At 40.2% G+C, this 21,208-nt stretch overlaps 1 protein-coding gene across 7 annotated transcripts in view; it reads left to right on the top strand.

The window, feature by feature from the left end:
- Positions 1 to 21,208, top strand: part of TP63 (tumor protein p63) — a 254,016-nt gene that overhangs the window by 86,032 nt on the left and 146,776 nt on the right. For all 7 annotated transcript variants that reach the window (XM_008266646.4, XM_002716509.5, XM_051818895.2 and 4 more), the window contains exons 2-3: positions 15,373 to 15,501; positions 16,698 to 16,830. In XM_008266646.4, the coding sequence (XP_008264868.3) occupies positions 15,373 to 15,501; positions 16,698 to 16,830 (262 nt within the window). The remainder of the gene's footprint in view (positions 1 to 15,372; positions 15,502 to 16,697; positions 16,831 to 21,208) is intronic.

Here is a 21,208-nt window from a genome sequence, read left to right as displayed (position 1 = left end):
TGGGTCTGATGGTAAGTATATTTTCAGATTTCTGAGTAATTTACATGCTGCCTTCCATAATGGTTGTACTAGTTTATATTCCCACCAACAGTGTACTAGAGTACCTTACTCCCACATCCTCAACAGCATTTACTGAGTGTTGATTTCTGTATGAGAGCCATTCTACCTGGGGTGAGGTGAAACCTCATTGTGGTTTTAATTTGCATTTCCCTGATAGCTAGTGATCCTGAGCATTTCTTCATGTGTTTGTTGGCCATTTGAATCCCAGCCTTTGAAAAATGTCTGTTCATGTCCTTTGCCCATTTCTTGACTGGATTGTTGTTTCGTTGCTCTAGCGTGTCATGAGCTCTTCGTAGATTTTGTATATTAATCCTTTATTACTTGCATAGTTTGCAAATATTTCTTCCCATTCTGTTGGTTGCCTCTTCAGTTTGTTGAATGTTTTCTTTGCAGGGCAGAAGCTTCTTAGCTTGATATAATCCCATTTGTCTATTTTTGCTTTTATTGCCTGTGCTTCTGGGATCTTACCAAAGGAGTCTTTGCCTATGCCAGTGTTGTGCAGAGTTTCCCCACAATTTTTTCTCTAGTAAGTTGATGGTGTCAGGTCATAGATTTAGATCCTTGATCCATTTAGAGTCAATTTTGTATAAGGTAAAAGGTAGTGGTATTGTTCATACTTCTACATGCAAAGATCCAATTTTCCCAGGACCATTTGGTGAAAAGATTATCCTTTCACCAAGGATTGATTTTACATCATTTGTCAGAGATTACTTAGTTGTAGATGTGTGGTATAATTTCTGGGTTTGCTATTCTGTTCCATTGTTCTACATGTCAGTTTTTTTGTGCTAATCCCAGGCTGTCTTGATTATTACTGCCCTGTAGTATGTCTTGAAATCTCTTATTGTGATGCATCCAGCTTTGTTTTTGTTGAAGATTGCTTTAGCTATTCATGGTATATTGTGTTTCTATATGAATTTTAGCATCATTTTTTCCTAGATCTGAGAAGAATGTCCTTTTTATTTTGATTTAGATCACATGGGATCTGTAAACTGCTTTGGGTAGTGTGGACATTTGGGTGATATTGGTTCCTTAAAGCCACAAACATGGAAGGTTTTTCCATTTTTTGTGTCTTCTTCTATTTCCTTCTTTAATGTTTTTAATTTTCATTGTAGAAATTTTTCACACCTTGGTTAAATTTATTTTAAAGTATTCAAATTATTTTGTAGCTATTGTGAAAGGTACTGATCTTACAAATTCTTTCTCAGCCATGGCAATTTCTGTATATTCAAAGGCTATTGATTTTTGTGTGTTGATTTTATATCCTACAATTTTATCAAACTCTCTTATGAGTTCCAATAGTCTCTTAGTGGAGTCTTTTGGTTTCCTATGTATAGGATTAAGTCATCTGCAAACAGGGGTCATTTAACTTCTTTCTTTTTAATTTATATTCCTTTGATTTCTTTTTCTTGTCTACTGGCTTTGGCTAAAAGTTGTAGTACTGCATTAAATAGCAATGGTGTAAATGCACATCCTCCTCTGGTTCTGGATTTAAAGGAAATGCTTCCAATTTTCCCCCCATCCAATATGATACTGGCTGTGGGTTTGTAATATACTATCTTAATTGTTTTGAGGAATGTTCCTTCTAAACCCAATTTCCTTAGGATTTGATGTTCTATTTTATCAAATGCTTTGTTATCATCTTTGAGATGGTCATGTTATTTTTATTCTTCAAATTTTTGATGTAATTTATCACATTAATTGATTTGTGTATGTTGAACCAACCCTGTATACCAGGGGTGAATCTCACTTGGTCTGGGTGAATGATCTTTTGATGTTTTGTTGGATGCAATTACCTAGTATTTTGTTGAGGATTTTTACATCTGTGTTCATCAGGGAAATTGGTATATAGTTCTCTTTTTTTTGTTGTATCTGTTTTGGAATTAAGGTGATGCTGGCCTCATAGAAGGAATTTGGGAGAATTATCTCTATTTCATTGTTTTGAAAAGTTTGAAAGAATTGGGATTAATTCTTCTTAAAAGTTTGGTAGAATTCATTATTGAAGCCATTGGTCTTGGGCTTTTCTTTTTTGGGAAAGTCTTTATTACTGATTCCATCTCCATCTTGGTTATTGGTCCATTTAGGTTTTCTATGCCTTCTTGACTCAATTTTGATGGATTTTTTATGTCCAGAAATCTATCCATTTCTTCTAGATTTTCCAATTTATTGGCATATAGCTGTTTGTGTTAATTCCTGATGCTTCTTTTCATTTCTCTGGCATCCATCTTAACATCTGTTTTGTTCATCTCTGACTTTATTAATTTGAGCCTTCTCCTTCAACTTTTTTTGGTTAGTTGGGACAAAGGTCTGCCATTTTTTTCTTCAAAAAGGGCTCTTCATTTCACTGATCTTTTGTATTGTTTCAATTTTGTATTTTGTATTTTGTTTCAATTTTGTTCATTTCTTCTCTAATTTTTCCTTTCCTCCTACTAATTTTTGGTTTGCTTTGTTCTTGTTTTTATAAGTCTATGAGATAGATTATTAAATCATTTATTTCATGCCTTTCCAATTTCTTGATGTAGGCACTAATTGCTATAAACTTTCCTCTTAACACTGTTTTTGCTGTATCGTATAAATTTTGATGTTTTCTTATATTTGTTCGTTTCCAGAATTTTTTTTATTTCTTTTATGACCCACTATTCATTCATCTCTGACACTTATTAAGTGTGGACATATCCACAAAATATGACTATAATCATATCCTGACATTGATGGTAAATGACTGTGTACCATTAACAAGGTCACATGGGCTGAGTCTGAGTCTAGCCCTACTGTAGAGGTTTGCTATCTAGCCACCATAATATATAAATCTTATTCAAAAACAGAGCAGCTTGCCTTGTGAAGAACTTGAGTACCACACAAACCACAGTGAATATTATTGTGGAATAGTAAAGATTTGTACATTCCTATATGCTGATTTGGTTTGCATTTTTTATTTAAAAAAAACTCAAGAGATTATAAAATTGTCAAATAATTCTAAGTGTGTATGAATAGGCTTACAGGAACTGAACATGCTCTCCATTGTAACTCCTTCTACTCATTATTTTCAGAGAATCGGATTCAACTTTAGACCACAGTTTAGAAAGGTTATAACTATTAGCTTCCATGTTTTGAGTTCCTGCTAGGTACTGCTAACAAACGCTTTATATACTTTTCGTTTACTCTCATAGCAATATAACCTGTTAGATACTTTTAATCTTGTTCCCAAAATGAGGAAATTAAGGTTTAGAAAGTTGAAGCACCTCACTCAATGTCAAACATGAGTAGTGTGGCATAAGCACAATTCTACAAGTTGTGTTCCTAATTCCTAATCCGTGTTCCATTCTTGTGTTATCTGTGTTCAGTTTCTATGTTTTTGATTGTATTAAATGGCTCTTTTTTATGTATAATGATTCTGTTTTTTAAAAATATATTTTATTTACACTTCTCCCGAGTAAAGTCAATTTCTAAGGGATATCACATTGTTTATGACCATTTTTAATGAGTTTTCATGATAAAATTTTTCTTTGATCCATAATAACCACATTTTGAAAACAATTTGATTGCAACACAGGAATGGTGTATTTCAAAAAGGAGCTTTTCAGCTTTCATATCAGTAAATGCAATTCAGATGCAAGAAACACATAGTTCATACCCTGTTAGGACTGAAGAACTTTACCATAGCCTGAATTTTATAGTCCCACCTTTTTTTTTTAAAAAAAGATTTATTTATTTATTTGAAAGTCAGAGTTACACAGAGAGAGGAGAGGTAGAGAGAAAGAGAGAGGTCTTCCATCCACTGGTTCACTCCCCAATTGGCTGCAATTGGCGCTAATCCCAAACCACAAGCCAGGAGCTTCTTCTGGGTCTTCCATGCAGGTGCAGGGGCCTACGGACTTGGGCCATCCTCTACTGCTTTCCAAGGCCATAGCAGAGAGCTGGATAAGAAGTGGAGCAGCCAGGACTTGAACCAGCGCCCATATGGGATGCCGGCGCTTCAGGCTAGGGCATTATCCTGCTGTGCCACAGGGCTGGTCCAGCCCCACCTTTTTATAGGACAGTTCTCTCACATGCCTTTTCCACAATGGCACTAACCTCTTTTTCTATATGTTTTCTTTGATCCATTACTCATGTTAGTACTTATTTCCTCCAAGAATGAGTTATTCCAATATTACATACTTCAGATCTAATTCACACTGTTGATTGCTACCACTCCCTGAGATATCACTGTACACATGTGGTCTCTCACACTGTGTTCTGCCCTGAAGTTGTGCCTGTGCTTCAACATGTCAGAAATTAAACAGTTACTATAATATGCAGTAACTTTCCCAGCACACAAACACTGTCAACTGGACCAATCACAGATCATTTCATCAATAATGTACTAAATATAATCTTTCACACTGAAAATGTTAGCTTGAGAGAAGGTGTCATGTTAACTTGGAACGAATGAAATACTTTTAAAAAATAAATATATGAAAATATGTTTGATAGCTGAGACAGGGGAGCTGACAGCTCCTGCAAACATCTAGGTAGAATAGGGAGTGAAAAAAGCTATATTGTTTTTATGCAGCTATAATGACTGAATTTCTCTAAGTTCAATACACAAAAAATATAACTCTATAAGGTTGCAGGTCATAGAAAAATGTGAAATCAGATTTACTGACATTCTGTTTCAATAATTTTGTTCTCTTTAATCAAAATCATCTTCTCTGTCCAGTTCCTAAGTTGTGTTTTGCTATTGTAAAATCTGGGAATTGGGCTCCAGGATATCTGTCCTGTACTGGAAAAGCCCTTTCCTTTGGAGCATTTTTTTTTTACCCTTTTAGTCAAAATTGGATTCAGCTTCCAAATTCAGTTTTTAACCTGAGCTTAGAAAGGGAAAACATAGAGTTAGTAAATACATAAATCTTTTTTAAAAATACATAATAAAATAAAAAATATAAGACGGAGAAACCAGATCATAGAAAAGGGTGTTCCAAACTGGTTTGTTAGAAGCAAGACCCTAACTCGTTGGGAAACCTGGATGCCCCTAGAAATTGCAGCCCATTTTTACACACACAAACACCATCTATTTAAAACTACTCAGCAGCCTTTTTGGACAAACTCCTCTTGTTCTCAGAAGTGTCCTGATGTGGTTCTGCACTGGCTATAATTACAGTGTGTTCTCCCTTAACATGCGCCCACACTGCATGGTTTCTGGTGTGCTCTTTCTGCATCTAGTCTATCAGAACTATATTTATACCCTCAAATCATTTTATAAACATTCAATGAGGGCATTTAAAAAAGAAAAAAAAAGTTTTGGAAAATAGGAGTGAAAAGATAAGTTTAGCGACAATCATTTGGCCCAGTGGTTCAGTTAAGCCATATTCAATTCCCAGCTCTAGCTCCTGGCTAATGCAGACCCTGGGAGAAGCAATGATGATGATTCAAATTATTGGGTTCCTGCCATAAAAGAGGAGATCTGGATTGAGTTCCTGGTTTCCAGGGCCAGCCTCAATCCAGCCCCAGCTGTTGTGGGCGTTTGGGGATTGAACTAGCAGATGGGCATTCTGTCTCTGTTTGCCTGTCTGTCTCTCTCAAATACATATTTTTTAAAGAGATAAGTGTAATTTGGTGCAAAGAGTTTTAAAATCCATGAATATTCTATATGCATTTCCATGAATTTTGGGAGACCATTTGAATTTAAACAACCAACACATTTACCCACCCCCTCTTTTATAATATGAATTACATGAGATTATGCAGTTAAATGTACTACAGTCAGGGTCAGTAAATTTTTTCATCAAACTTTCAGGTAGGGAATATTTTCAGTCTTTCAGTTCAGGTCATACAGTCTCTGGGATAATTTCTCAATGCTGCCACGACACTGGGGAAGCTGTCAGAAACTGAACCCAAGCAAATGCACATGGTTTATAGGCTTTGCAGAAGCAGGTGAAGTTTTTGTGGACAGTAATTTGTACACCATTGTTTCAGAGAGTCTTCCTCTTCCATTTTTCTTGAACCAAATTTCCTTTTCAAGCCTTTGTTCCCTGTGGAATTGCATCTATCTTTTTCTTTATGAAATTTACAAAAAGAAAATCACCTATACTGAGATGTAGGTAAATGTCTTTAATATTATCATGCTGTGTACACTTTTGAGTCTGTGGCCAGAATGAGTTTCTCCTCTACATGGCATTGCATTTAAAAAAGCACAGAACAGTCAAATAAAACTCAAACAGGATTTTACTCATTAAGTTCTATTCTTTTAAAATTCCCATTTGTTCTCTGCCTCTAGATGGATATTAAAGAGGACCCAGTTCCTAGCCTTTACCAGCATTTTCCTTTCTTCTCTCCTGTGTTCACATATTACAACCCATTTATCTCTCTGTCACCAAACCCTGTCCCAATCCCCACCCACAGCAGACTTAGTCCACAAGGTTTTCGTTTTTGCCCTGCTACCCCCATCTCAGTACCCTTTCTTTTACAGATCGGCTAAAATGCTCTTGCTAAATTTTCTTGTTGTTTTCTTTTCCCCTTCCTCTGTTCTCAGATACAAAAGTTAAAGAACCAGGCCAAGGGGGAGAACCTGGGACACTGGAGGGAAGGTCAAATCCTGTGAGCACTCCTGCTCTGCTTCTTCATCCTGTTGAAAGCTCTCTCCTGTATTATTTCATTATCCTTATGGGCAGAGTATACCTCATTAGATTGTGAAAAATATTACACCCAATACTATAGAGGTCATCCTGTCTCCAATACCTTTATGTAGTACATCTGTTTAGATAATGGTACTGGGAACTGGCAAGGAAAGGAGAGAGAGAGACCCTGCTACTACTTTGCTGCCACACGTTCATCATCCAGCATCTCCTAGCAGAGTCAGGCATCTTGCCTAAGAGAAAACAAAAACCAAGAAGCACATTGCAGTCATAATGGAGGTACCGCCTGCAGATCACTGCACAGCTGGAGAGTGAGAACAGAGGGGCCTATCCACAAACCAGTGAAGTCTCTGAGCCACTTTCATAAGGAGATCTGCCTGCATAGGGCAGGAATCTCAGGAATAAAGAAGGTGATGGCCATCAGATGGGGCTGCTATCAGAGGGTACTTCTGTGGAAGATCTTTGTGGAGTTTCAGAGACTTGACCCGAATTTGGGGCTGGTAGCTCTGGGTGTAATTACGAAGTTTGAAGAAGTCTTTGCAGTCATGGTGTTGCCGTACAATGGGCGGTCTTCACTAGGTGTCATGAATAAGTTTGTCCAGGTGAATTACCTGTTGTCAGCTGAATATAGGAAGAATTGGTGCTGCTTGTGGAAAAGGGAGGAACCGTAGATGGTGGGCCTTAAAATAATAGAAGAATAAAATGAGGAGGAAGCTTAGTGATTACCTAGTAATCCAATCACCTGTTACACACAAGAGACATGAAGCCCAGAGAGGAAAAGGGGTTATCCCAGAGTCACCTAGCCAGTTTGTGCAGACAGTGAACAACGTCCTACTAGCATCGGTTTTTATTTCTCTGTGTTGTCCTTTGTGATTAGAAATATTAACTGGAGGTTATTCTTTGAAGATGGGTGGCAGGAGGGTGCTTTGGAGGTTCAGCTAGAAATGTGTTTCTTAAAGGGGCTTCTGCAAACCAGCTGGGACTCATTTGCTTGTTTTCTTCACATGCCCAGACTTCCCTCCCTGGCAGTAAGTAACCTACAGCTGCCCAGGTGCTTTGGATTTGTTTATTCTCACCACTTGAGAACCGCCGGGGCTAGACAGCCGTGGTTCTCACTGTACCACATATTAGAATCTCTTTCGGAACTTTTAAACTTTGAAATAACTCTCTTGTCCAGAATCTGCTTTTCACATTTCTAATTTGATTGGACTGAGGCCGTGGCCAGCCCTCTATATTTCAAGCATCTAAGGTATTCTTACAGGCAGCCAAGTTTGAGAAATACAGGGTTAATGGAAGTCTGCACCTGCACCTGGAAGAAGACAACAGTGAGAAAGTAGAGTGGTGAGAAGGACAGAATGGAAAGATGTCACTGAGGACGCCTTATGGCCTGAGAGTGATGTTGCCAAAGAGGAGAGTAGGAAAGGAGGGGGCAAGAAGAAGCTGGTGGGCTTCCCTCAGAGAGTAAGGCGGTTCAAATGTTCTCAGGTGGATGCACTCAGAGAGCTGGATTAAACAAAGACGGCAGGCCGTGGAGGAATCTGTGAAGACAGGTCTTCGCTCTCCGTTGAAGTGTCTTTGGTTTCCTCAGCAAGAAAGAATAACAAAGGACAAGTGACTCAGAAGGAAGTATTTTGAAAGGCAGGTAAAAAAATTTAATGGGGCAACTCTAAGAGAGGGAGTGTGCCTTTTTTTGTCAGCAGTTTGTAGGCCTTAGTCCATCAGATAACAAAGTCGGAAGTCTCCTGGGAAATAAATGAGGCTCTTTGGACCAGAGAGAGTTAGAGCTCATCAGAGTCAAGTGCACAGAGAAGGAACTTGAACCTCCGAGAGAGGGACAGGGGCTTGCCCAAGATGCCAGCTGGTGACGACATCACGCCCATAAAGTGGGGATCTCACCTCCGTCCAGGGCTCTCTGACCACTGTTCGTGCCTGGGAGAGTCAGCAGTATGAGAGTTAGGAAGCAGTTGGCTAGGTTTGAATTTTTACTCCCTTCATTTGCTAGGTGTATAATTTTGGGTAAGTTGGGGCAAGTTACGTAGTCTCTGGGCCTCAATCTCCTCATCTATAAAAGGAGGATTCTAATAGTAAAACTTTATCATGAGAATATTAAGTACGCTAATATCCATAAAGCATTTACTGTGATGCCTAGCATGTGCTATGTGATATCAATTCTAATGTTATACCATACTATTTTATTCAGGTACTAAAATGACATCTGAGTAAACATGACTGGGATATCTTGGCTATTTGGGGATAAATGTTTCGAGAAAATGCAGAGTTAATAGGGTATTTGTCTTTAATAATCAATCCAAACAAATTGTATTTTAGGTGAATCCTGAAGCTGTGTTCTAAGTACAGATTTGGGGGCCTCATGGTAGATCATTTAACACAGGAATCTCTTGGAGATAGGGACTGGAAATCATCATTTTGCAAATGTGTTCTAAATGATTCTGTTAAACTTGAAATTGTGATGTTTCCCCCCTTCTCTGGGGAAGTGGAGTACTCTCCTAAGGAAAGGATTCCAGGCCTTGTCTCCTTTGGTTTCATGGAAGATATTCTCCTCACTGTTGCAGATATGGCAACTGACCTTGACAGATGTTGAGTAGCTTGCCCAAAGTCATTAACCTTGTAAAAGGCAGACTAGGGGTTCTGAAGCTTTTTGAATAACAACAGAGACCTTGTTCTCCCAGTGACCATGTGATAATGAGCTTTTTCTTATCTGCAAAATAGGATAATATGGGTGTCTACCTCATTCGATGTTGTGAAAATTAATGTCTGTCAGGCACCTTGCAGAGTACCTTGCTTGCTCTTGGGAACAATAGAATATTAGCTGTGCCTCTGCTCTAGACATTAGCATTTCCATTTGTTCTGTACTTTCAAATTCTCTTTTGAAATTAGAAGCATTTACTTGCTACCTACTCTATGCCAGATACTATGTTAGAATCTGAAAGGAACAAAGGCCAGCAATTAAATTTTTAAAAATATTTATTTCCATTCATTTGAAAGGCAAAGAGAAACAGAGACAAAGATGTCTGTTATCTGCTGGTTCACTCCCCCAAATGTCTGTAACAGTCAGGATTAGAGCAGGCCAAAGTCAGGAGTTGGGGATTCAATCCAGGTCTCTCACGTGGGTGGCAGGTGCCTAACTACTTGAACCAGTTGCCTACCAGAGTGTGCCCAATTAGGACGTGGAGGCAGAACTTAAACCCAGACATTGTGATATGGGATATAGGCATCCCAAGTATCATCTTACTGCTATGCCAAATGCCCACCCCTGAAATGCAGTTCTTAGTTCCAAGAACCAGCTATCACAATGGATAGTGTAAATAGAAAACTTTCCCATTAGTTAAAATGTGATCCTAATCAGAAGGAAGCAAAAAGGGCCTTGAAGATTTAGTAAAACAAAATTTATATACCAGTAGCTGTTAATGGAGTTTTCAAGATGATTGTACATGTACTCTTTAGATGACATCTTATTCTTCATTTTATGTTTGAATGCATATATTTCTGAAATAATGCATACTTTATTCTATTTCTAAACCAAAAACAGGATGCACTGTGTAAACCTCTCTTGACTGCTCAGGATTACCTTTGGGAAACTTACTTATTGGTTATATCATTACACCAGAGTCCTCTGGGACTTTTGAAAGATGCCTGTCTCCTTGTCTGTTCTTATGCTTGAATTTTACAAGTTTTCTGCCCCATTGTTGCAAAATATCTGCTTCACTCTCCACAGAGATTCAGAGATCGTTCTGATACATCAGAAAGAATCAAACCTTAGGAGTCAATCCAACTTACATTTTTATACTCACCCTGCTAGTCTGTGTGAACTCAGACCATTCACTTACTTATTCAACAGATGTTTATGAATGCCCTGTTCTTACATCAGGGATTCTGTTGTGTATGGCCAAGCAAAGATATATTCCTCTAAGTTTTCTCTCTCCAATTCCAGTGTTTACATGCTGCAGCTCTAGATTAGAAAGGACTAGGAAAATAATAATATGCTTTTGATTCCTGGTTTCTTACTTGTTAGTTGGGGCAACAGACTTGCCATTAGGAAATGGAAATGCCATTTCAACATTGTTAAGTTACAATAGAATGAATGAAGGACAAGAAGACTTAAAAATGCCAAGTAGAGAGAGTGAATCTTCACACACACACACACACACACACACACACAATATTTCAGCCTCTCTAGATGAGCTGTTATTTTAGTTGAGTGTTGGCAAACGTAAAGAATATTGATTTGGGGGAAAATGGTAGAGTATAAGAGTTCACAATGTAAAAAGGCTTGAGTAGGAAAAGAAACAACCTATAAGTTTCAGTTGGCTGAATCATTTAGACAGCAGGGTTTGCCCAAAGGAATTAGGGGCAACGATGTAACTAGGCTTTGTCTGAGGCACAAAGTTAGCTGCTTAGCCCAGCCTGGCCCAGCTCCAGCCCAGCCATTGTGGCCATTTAGGGGAGAAAACCAGTGGATGGAAGAATTCTCTCAATTTCTCTGTTTCTCTGCTTCTCCCTCTGTCACTTTGCTGTTCAACTGAATTTTTAAAAATGTTGTTTTAAAGTACTTAATAGCTGCCGAGTATATGCAAAATGTACAGAACTTTGATGATAGAAATTTGGGATGGGAGTGGGCAGGTAAAGGGTCATGGGAGAAGCAAGCTTTGGGCAATCTGGTCCCAAGACAGGCCATCGTGGGAAGAAAAAGGGATTCTGAAGAGAAAAAGGAGTCACCTGGCTATGGGAATGGCAGAATGGAGGAGAAATAGGTGTCAAAATATACAAAAGAAGCTTTCTTAAAACTTTGTCAGTTCATTTATATATAAAAAGGAATTTATTGCTTTTGACATTTTGTTCAAATTGTGGCAAATTGAAATATTGAGGCATAAGATATGCTTGATACACATTTTCCCTTTTAAGTTTTGTTTGCCAAAAGTGAGGCTGACATATGGGTTTGAGCTGGGATGAATGGAGAGAGAAGGAACAAGCTGGTAATTTTCAACATAAAATTGAAAAGAAAATATTTCCATTTAAGTAGGAAAGATGCTAACTGGACTGATTTAGACAATGTGCGTGACTGTTTAGAGGTGGATTTATCTCAAGCAGATGAATAAAATACTCCTTGAAGGAGCTTGGAAACTGTCAAAAGGCAGCGAGGCACTCCTCAGCATCCTTTAAACTAAGTATGACAATGGTAGTAGTTATGTAATAGCAGAGTGAATTCAAATTAGGGGGATGAATGCTGAACTAAAAATGTGAATAGAAAAATGTGTGATTTGTTAAGTTCCTGAGACTAACTGGAAAACTCATTTTGGAGAAAATCTAGATAGACTGGTAATAATTTGGGGGGTTGGAAGGTCAGATGCGTATGGACAAAGAGATGGAATAAGTCGTGGTTAGAATTTTGAACCACTTTATCCAAGGATTGAGAAAACTTCTAGATTATTTGGATTCTCAATCTCTCTTAAGCAATAGGAATTTAAGCTTCCTTTTCTTACACTACAGAGAGCCTACTGTTGGTGACATTGAACAGCCTTTCTGTAAATATTATGCACCTATTTTTACTGGTTTTCCTATGCCATTTTCTGCTCATCTGGGGAAAAAAAGGATTCCTATTATAATGAGATGGAATTAGTCAGATACTAAAATTTTACCACCAACTTCTCATTATATAATTTCATATCACCTGCTGTATGATAATTAAAATTAGAAAATATATTTTCAGTTTAATGAAGCATGAGTTTTGGAGTCATATGAACTTGAATTTTTTTTATTTTTATTTTTTATTTATTTATTTTTAAATTTTTTGACAGGCAGAGTGGACAGTGAGAGAGAGACAGAAAGAAAGGTCTTCCTTTGCCGTTGGTTCACCCTCCAATGGCCGCCATGGCTGGCGCGCTGCGGCCGGCGCACCACGCTGATCCGATGGCAGGAGCCAGGTACTTATCCTGGTCTCTCATGGGGTGCAGGGCCCAAGTACTTGGACCATCCTCCACTGCCTTCCCGGGCCACAGCAGAGAGCTGTCCTGGAAGAGGGGCAACAGGGACAGAATCCGGCGCCCCGACCAGGACTGGAACCCGGTGTGCCGGCACCGCAAGGCAGAGGATTAGCCTAGTGAGCCGCGGCGCCGGCCATGAACTTGAATTTAAACCCAGGCTTTATCATTTACTGGCTGAATGACTTTGAACAAGTTCCTTGTCTTCTCTGAGTGTAAAAAGTCATCATGTGTGAAGGCAGAGCAGGCCCAGTGAAATGAAGTCCTGCCGTAATCAAACAAGATTTACTTATTTATTTGAAATACAGAGTTACAGAGAGATCTGCCATCCATTGGTTTACTCTCTAAATGGCTGCAATGGCCAGCACTGGACAAGGCTGAAGCCAGGAACCTGAGTCTCCCACATGGGTGGTCATAGTCCCAGCCGCTTGGACCATCTGCTGCTGCTTTACTAGACAACCGTATTGGGAGTAGAGCAGCCAGGGCACTAACAGGTACCCATGTGGGATGCCAGCGTCACAGGCATTGGCTTTACCTGCTACACCACAGTGTAAGCCCCTGAACTTAAATAAATGAATATGCTTCTGCACATTATCCTGCCCATAGTTTGGAAATCATCATTTAAAAATCTGATACTATTACATCTATGTATAACAAAGCCAGTCATACATTGGAAATTTAAGCAGGTAATTGAATATCCTTGTATACTCTTTAACTCTATTTTACAAATAATGAATAAGAGGCCACTGCTATGGCCTAGTGGGCTGAGCCTCTGCCTGCATCACTGGCATCCCATTTGGGTACCAGTTCCAGTCCCAGCTGCTCCTCTTTCAATTCAGCTCTCTGCTATGGCCTGGGAAAGCAGTAGAGGATGGCCCAAGTGCTTGGACTCCTGCACTCGCATGGGAGACCAGGAGAAAGCTCCTGGCTCCTGGCTTCAGATCGGCCCATCTTTGTCCTTTTCGGCCATTTGGGGAATGAACCAGCAGATGGAAACCCTTTCTCTCTGCCTCTCTGTCTGTAGTTCTACCTCTCAAATAAATAAATGAAATCTTTGTAAAAAAAAAAAAAAATTCAAAAATGAGTAAGGGCTTAGCTCATTTCTTTTTTAAAAAATATTTTTATTTATTTATTTCAGAGGTAGAGTTACAGACAATGAGAGGGAGAGACAGAGAGAAAGGTCTTCTTTCCATTGGTTCACTCCCCAAATGGCTGCAACGGCCGGAACTGCGCCAATCCAAAACCAGGAGCCAGGTGTTTCTTCCCAGTCTCCCATGCGGGTACAAGGGCCCAAGCCCTTGGCCATCTTCTACTGCTTTCCCAGACCACAGCAGAGAGCTAGATTGGAAAAGGAGCAGCCGGGACTAGAACCAGTGCCCACATGGAATGCTGGCGCCACAGGCAGAAGATTAACCTACTGTGCCACAGTGCTGGCCCCAGGGTTTAGCTCATTTCAACCTGGTGTAAAATTGCTATTATTATAATGACTATATGCTAAGATCTCTACAGACAATGTTAAGAGTTAGTGAACATGGCCGGCGCCGCGGCTCAATAGGTTAATCCTCCGCCTAGCGGCGCCGGCACACCGGGTTCTAGTCCAGGTCGGGGCGCCGGATTCTGTCCCGGTTGCCCCTCTTCCAGGCCAGCCCTCTGCCTGTGGCCAGGGAGTGCAGTGGAGGATGGCCCAGGTGCTTGGGCCCTGCACCCCATGGGAGACCAGGAAAAGCACCTGGCTCCTGGCTCCTGCCATCGGATCAGCGCGGTACGCCGGCCGCAGCGCGCCGGCTGCGGCGGCCATTGGAGGGTGAACCAACGGCAAAGGAAGACCTTTCTCTCTGTCTCTCTCTCTCACTGTCCACTCTGCCTGTCAAAAAAAAAAAAAAAAAAAAAAAAAAAAAAAAAAAGAGTTAGTGAACATAACCACTGATAAAAGGAGTATTTCCCTTCAGATACACAGGGATAAAATTTAAGAATATAAATATTTTAACTAAAGACAAACTTGAGGTTCCGGCAGCAAACTAAGCAAACAGAAACAGTATTCATTTGTAAAGCATTCAGATGTTTGCTTATCCCTTAGTCTAGCATAGAATTCTACATTCCAATTAAGAACTACCCACACAGACATCAAGGTAAATAACTGATGATTAAAGAAAATAAAAAAAAATAGGCCCAGAAGTTTAAGTTTGTTGTCCTGGAGTGTGATACTAAGACTGTAGTTAGAGGAGAGGTGATTGTTCTGAGGATGAAATTAAAGTCTTTTGAGCTCATTTCTGTTTTCAAATTCTGCTATCTATCGGCTAGCAGCAGAATTGGTTGATAATCATTGGAGACACTAATAAAATAAGTTTAATGATAGGTCAGACTAGCTGTCAGGCTTAATGAGGGAATGTTTATTTTCTTTTTTGAAATCTGCAGAACACAGATGTTGGATAGTGGAAGTGTAGAGCGCAATAACAATATTAATTAAGAAAGAAGAGCTTTGATAAAAGATGTGATTGTCTAGAATTGGAGGTCTGATTGAGTTTGTGGCAAATGGGATCCATGGTATTGCCCAAAGAAACATTAGTTGTGCAGCTGTTAAGTGTGCTATATATACAAACATGGTTTTATAGATATACTTGATTTTTTTGATAGAATGTTTTAAATATTCGTCATCATAAATACAGAAATTATAATCCTAGTTTCACTTTTGTCCTTTTAAGTTTCGTAGAAACCCCAGCTCATTTCTCTTGGAAAGAAAGTTATTACCGATCTGCCATGTCCCAGAACTCACAGCCAAGTGAATTCCTCAGTCCTGAGGTTTTCCAGCATATCTGGGATTTTCTGGAACAGTAAGTATCAAGAAAGCAAGAAATTTTGTATTTGTTTACATGTAGACAAAAGTAGATGACCAAAATATTGCTTTCTAGGCATGTTTCTGAAATCAGTAAAAATCAGTTAACATTGCTGGGAAAATTCATGGCCTTCAATATTATCTGTTCATAATTTAATGGTGATTTGTTGAGTTTCTAACACTGGAAAAAAATATTGTCTTTAGCCTAAGGTGATACACTTATAATTTTGGAGCATCTAGAGAGACTCTCTTGTACATTCCAAATAATATTCTCCAATATCTCATTGTCAAAGTGCATTCTCTAAGCTTGAACAATTACCCATTGCTACAGTGCAAATGTTCCCTGAGAAGGTAACACACTGAATTGCATGGTCATTTATGCCTTCCTGTGAATAGTGCTTTTACTTTTATTAAAAGGGAGTTTGGGTTACTAGATAAATTAAAGTATATACTTTATATATCTTATATATACTTTATATATTTTATATAAAGTATCCATGACACATCCCTTCTATCCTGCTTTCCAACCAGAAATTTCTCTGAAGGAGACATGGATCGTTATTTCTATTTAACAAATAAGACTTAGATCCAAACTGCTAGAAAACGCATATCTGGTAAGTGAGTGAGCTACCATAGAAACTGCATATCTGGTAAGTGAGTGAGCTACCATTAAAACCAAGGGACTCCAGGGGCCAGCACCACGGCTCACTAGGCTAATCCTCCACCTAGCAGCGCGGGCACACCAGGTTCTAGTCCCAGTCAGGGCACCGGATTCTGTCCCGGTTGCCCCTCTCCCAGGCCAGCTCTCTGCTGCAGCCCGGGAGTGCAGTGGAGGATGGCCCAAGTACTTGGGCCCTGCACCCCACGGGAGACCAGGAGAGCACCTGGCTCCTGGCTTCGGATCAGCGCGGTGCGCCGGCCGCAGCGCGCTGGCCGCGGCAGCCATTGGAGGGTGAACCAACAGCAAAGGAAGACCTTTCTCTCTGTCTCTCTCTCTCTCTCTCTCTCTCTCACTGTCCACTCTGCCTGTCAAAAACAAACAAGCAAACAAACAAACAAAAACCCACCAAGGGACTCCAGGCAGTGAGCTCCTCCAGCTCTGCAGCAGAAAAGGGCCCATTGTTGCCACCTGGGTGAATTGTGTGTTCCTTTCTTCCCATGCCTAACACACTTTGTTTCTTTCTTTTATGCTAGGCCTATATGTTCAGTTCAGCCCATTGACTTGAACTTTGTGGATGAACCATCAGAAAATGGCGCAACAAACAAGATTGAGATTAGCATGGACTGTATCCGCATGCAGGACTCAGACCTCGGTGACCCCATGTGGGTGAGTGGCAGTGGGCCCTCCTGTCTACTCGCTAAACCTTTTCAAGAACATGTAACAAGGCAGGTGGCGCTGAATCAGAAAGGCCATGTAACAAGAACAAATACGAGCAGCTGTGAGAAGATTAAGTGTAGTTTATGGTTTCTGGGCTTGCCTCGATGCTCCAAAATGTCTTTCCTCTGGTATGGGTAAGAAGCTTGAACATAGTTCTTTGCTTCTTTATCTGAATTGTTCCTCATGCCAATTCCAACTTAAAGAGGCTGGTAGCAGCCCAAGGTTTTCCAATAGGTACAGAGAATGAGCCAGAATATAGATGTGATTTCTACACAGAACACTTTCAACTCTGGCAAATTACCTCTCTTACAAAACTGTCCTTAAACGAGGGAGGAGGAAGCAAATTCCATTACAAGACAGGCTAAGATATTTGGTTAGAGAATAAGAAGATAATATATACAGAAAACAAGCTTGTCTATGTATCACTGAGTCACTCATGACCTCAAGCTCCAATTTCTTTTTTACAAAATGATGAGATCTTACGTGCCACATCCCTCCCAGACAAGCTAAGGAGTTTAATAGGTTAATGATAACAAAACACTTTTCTGAGATATTTAGATGTGGTTGTGCAGTTTCAGTGCTAGAGTTTATATTTAAATTTATTTTACTTATTTTTCATTTTTATCTGAAATGTAGAGAGAAACAGAGATACAGTGAGTGAGTGAGATGGAGAGAGAACTTTCATCCACTGGTTCACTCCCTAGATGATTGCTGCAGCTGGGGCTGGGCCAGGCCAAAGCCAGGAGCCCAAGACATGATCCATGTGTTCACCCAGGTGGTAGGGAGTCCATTACTTGAGCCATCATCTGCTGCTTCACAGGATGCATATTACAGGACACTGAAGTCAGCAGTGGAGTCAGGACTAGAACCAGGCACTCTGATATGGGGTACGAGATTCCCAGATGGTGACTATGCCAGATATCTACCTCCAGGAATTCTGTAAAAATCATTTATTCATGACACCAATCCTGCCATTTACTCTATTAAAACTTTCTAGGAAAACAAGGAAAAAGGTATAAATAGAGTGGGGTTCCATAGAATGCCTGCTGACAAAAATGCGGAGAATGATTTAGAAAATCCTTGCCATCCTTGTTTGATAGAATTTTTGCCGCAAGTTTTGAACTAAAATGTAGTCTGTGATGGGAGGAGGTAAAATAGGAAAAGATGAGAAGAAGCAACCCAAACCAGTTTGGATTCTGTAAATACACTAATGCTCTGCCACTAAATTGACTAGGGAAAAATGTACTTCAGCATTGCCTTTTAAGTTCCAATACAGATACAGTTCTTCAATATCCTTGAGCTAGTAGAGCTAGTGAAATGAAAGTCAGATGATTCCAAGAGGCAGGACAGGACAGTGAAGACTTTGAAATGTATTATAATTTAGCATCAATGATGGCCGGCGCCGCGGCTCACTAGGCTAATCCTCCACCTAGCGGCGCCGGCACACCGGGTTCTAGTCCCGGTCAGGGCGCCGGATTCTGTCCCAGTTGCCCCTCTTCCAGGCCAGCTCTCTGCTGTGGCCTGGGAGTGCAGTGGAGGATGGCCCAGGTGCTTGGGCCCTGCACCCCATGGGAGACCAGGAAAAGCACCTGGCTCCTGGCTCCTGCCACCGGATCAGCGTGGTGCACAGGCTGCAGCGCGCCAGCTGCGGCAGCCATTGGAGGGTGAACCAACGGCAAAGGAAGACCTTTCTCTCTGTCTCCCTCTCTCACTGTCCACTCTGCCTGTCAAAAAATAAATAAATAAATAATAAAAAACAGTATTTAAAAAAATAATAATCTAGCATCAATGTGTATGAATTCTGATTTGAAAATGACTTCAAAAATTAGAACATTCCAAGTTTACCTAATAATATTGCCTCTTCACTTGATGTTAGCCAAAAGGCAATAATAATATAGCTTCTTTAATTGATGGATGACGTCTGCCTGGCCAAACATACGTTTTTGTATTCCCTCCAAGGATTTTCTGTTCTCATTCTTTGACTCATCAAAACAGTTAAAAAAGTTATCAAAAGCTTTTTCATTCAGCATGTTTGTTACTATTACCTTTTTACACACTGACTCATGTGATTTTCTTAATGTGCCATTGTTGTTCTTTGTGGTCCTGGAAATTTTCTCGTTGTGAACTCGATTCACCATTCACCATTCTTTTCTGTCCCTCAATGCCTACTTTGTGCTACTTTGTCTGGGAATCCTTTCTGTATCACTGTTCCCCACCAGTCTGAATCACGGACCATTGCTCTGAAGCAACCAGGCATGTCCTTTACTGTGTCACCTGTTACTTAATATTGCTGTTGTTTATTTCTTTCTCTGGAAGGGACAGGGATCATATTTTGTTATTCCCAGTGAATACTTGAGGATACGTCTTAGGTCTTAAGGGATTCAGAAAGACTGGAAAACAAAATGAAATGTGGTTTTGCCAATGAAAGGACAAAATAGGGCACTTGGTACAACTGTATTGAAAAATATATAAAAGTACAATGAGAATGAACTTCAATGAGAAAATAATCTGGGTGCTGTGTTTCATTCTCCAAAGAACTGACCCACTCCTAATAAATTATAGTTCTGTATGGAGGCTGGGTCTTCCCTTGTCAGAGGATCTCCAACGTCCTCATACCCTAATTTATTCATATGTCAATTTTGCATAGTTGGGGCTAGATGACAAGAGGTTCCAGCAACCAGAATGTAAAATGTGGTGCCAGTGCCGCGGCTCACTAGGCTAATCCTCCACCTTGTGGCGCCAGTACACCGGGTTCTAGTCCCGGTCGGGGCGCCGGATTCTGTCCCAGTTGCCCCTCTTCCAGGCCAGCTCTCTGCTGTGGCCAGGGAGTGCAGTGGAGGATGGCCCAGGTGCTTGGGCTCTGCACCCCATGGGAGACCAGGAGAAGTACCTGGCTCCTGCCATCGGATCAGCGCAGTGCGCTGGCCGCAGCGCGCTGGCCACGGCGGCCATTGGAGGGTGAACCAACTTCAAAAGGAAGACCTTTCTCTCTGTCTCTCTCTCTCTCTCTCTCTCTCACTGTCCACTCTGCCTGTCAAAAAAAAAAATAAAAATAAAAATAAAAATAAAATAAAATGTGGTTTTGCTGAAGATGTTAATAACTAATGTTCTAGCTGGAAAGTGAGAAGTAGGTTCCTTTTAGAGGCCTAGTCCTTCCAAACTGCAGCTGCCACTAGTGTGATGGTCTTTTCTTCCGGGTCTTTGAGCATATTTTAACTTTTCCATGTAGCGATTAATAGCTAAGTAATTTCCAAAATATGCACATAAATAATTTAACTCTTTAATATAATATTTTAATAGATTGGGACCTCAGCCAATCATTCTTCACTGTATAGGAAATATGGATCTAAGACAGATTATTAAAGATAGAAATCATGAAAGTGAGAAATTCATCTCATTTTTACTAATATGATATCACTTCTATGTTAATCTCTGGTTATGAAATGAGATCACAATGTTTTATTCTGATTATTAACAAAGTAAATTAGAGTTACAGGGAATGTATGTTTCTTCTTAATTAGAATGATTTTAATGTCACCAAACGGTGAAGTCCATTGGGACAGTAAATGTAGATGAATCTGGTTTATCAAAAAATCTTCAAGGATGGGCATTTGGGCTAGTGACAGAGACAGAGACAGAGAGAAAGGTCTTCCTTCTGTTGGTTCACTCCCCAGATGGCCAATACGGCCAGCGCTGCGCTGATCCAATGGCAGGAGCCAGGTGCTTCTCCTGGTCTCCCATGGGGTGCAGGGCCCAAGCACTTGGGCCATCCTCCACTGCCCTCCCTGGCCACAGCAGAGAGCTGGACTGGAAGAGGAGCAACCAGGACTAGAACCCGGAGCCCATATGGGATGCCGGCACCACAGGTGGAGGATTAACCAAGTGAGCCATGGTGCCGGTTCAAGTTTCTTAAACGGGGGATTCCTATTACTATTCCTATTACAAACATTGATTAGATCCAGTTGTTTATGGTAGTATATAGTTCCTCTGTGTCCCTTTTGATTCTTCTGTCTACAAGTTCTATTGATTACTGAGAGAAAAGTACTAAAATCTTCAACTAAAATATACATTTGTATCTTTCTCCTCTTTCTGTTGGTTTTTGCTATAAGTATTTTGAAGCTCTGTTGTTGACTGAATGGTAGTTAGGATTGTTCTATTTTCTTGGTATACTGGCCGTTCTATCATTATTTAAAACTTCTGCTTATTTCTGATAATGTGATTTTGTTTGTACCAAGATCTGCCTCACATTTATGATTATTAATATGGCACATCTCCCTTTGATTTGTGTTTACATGGTAAATCTTTTCTTCACCTTTTATATTCAGCC

The sequence above is a fragment of the Oryctolagus cuniculus genome, chromosome 4 (genome assembly GCF_964237555.1).
Source record: "Oryctolagus cuniculus chromosome 4, mOryCun1.1, whole genome shotgun sequence".
Classification (NCBI taxonomy): Eukaryota; Metazoa; Chordata; class Mammalia; order Lagomorpha; family Leporidae; genus Oryctolagus; species Oryctolagus cuniculus.
This window is presented reverse-complemented; position numbering and strand designations above follow the sequence as displayed.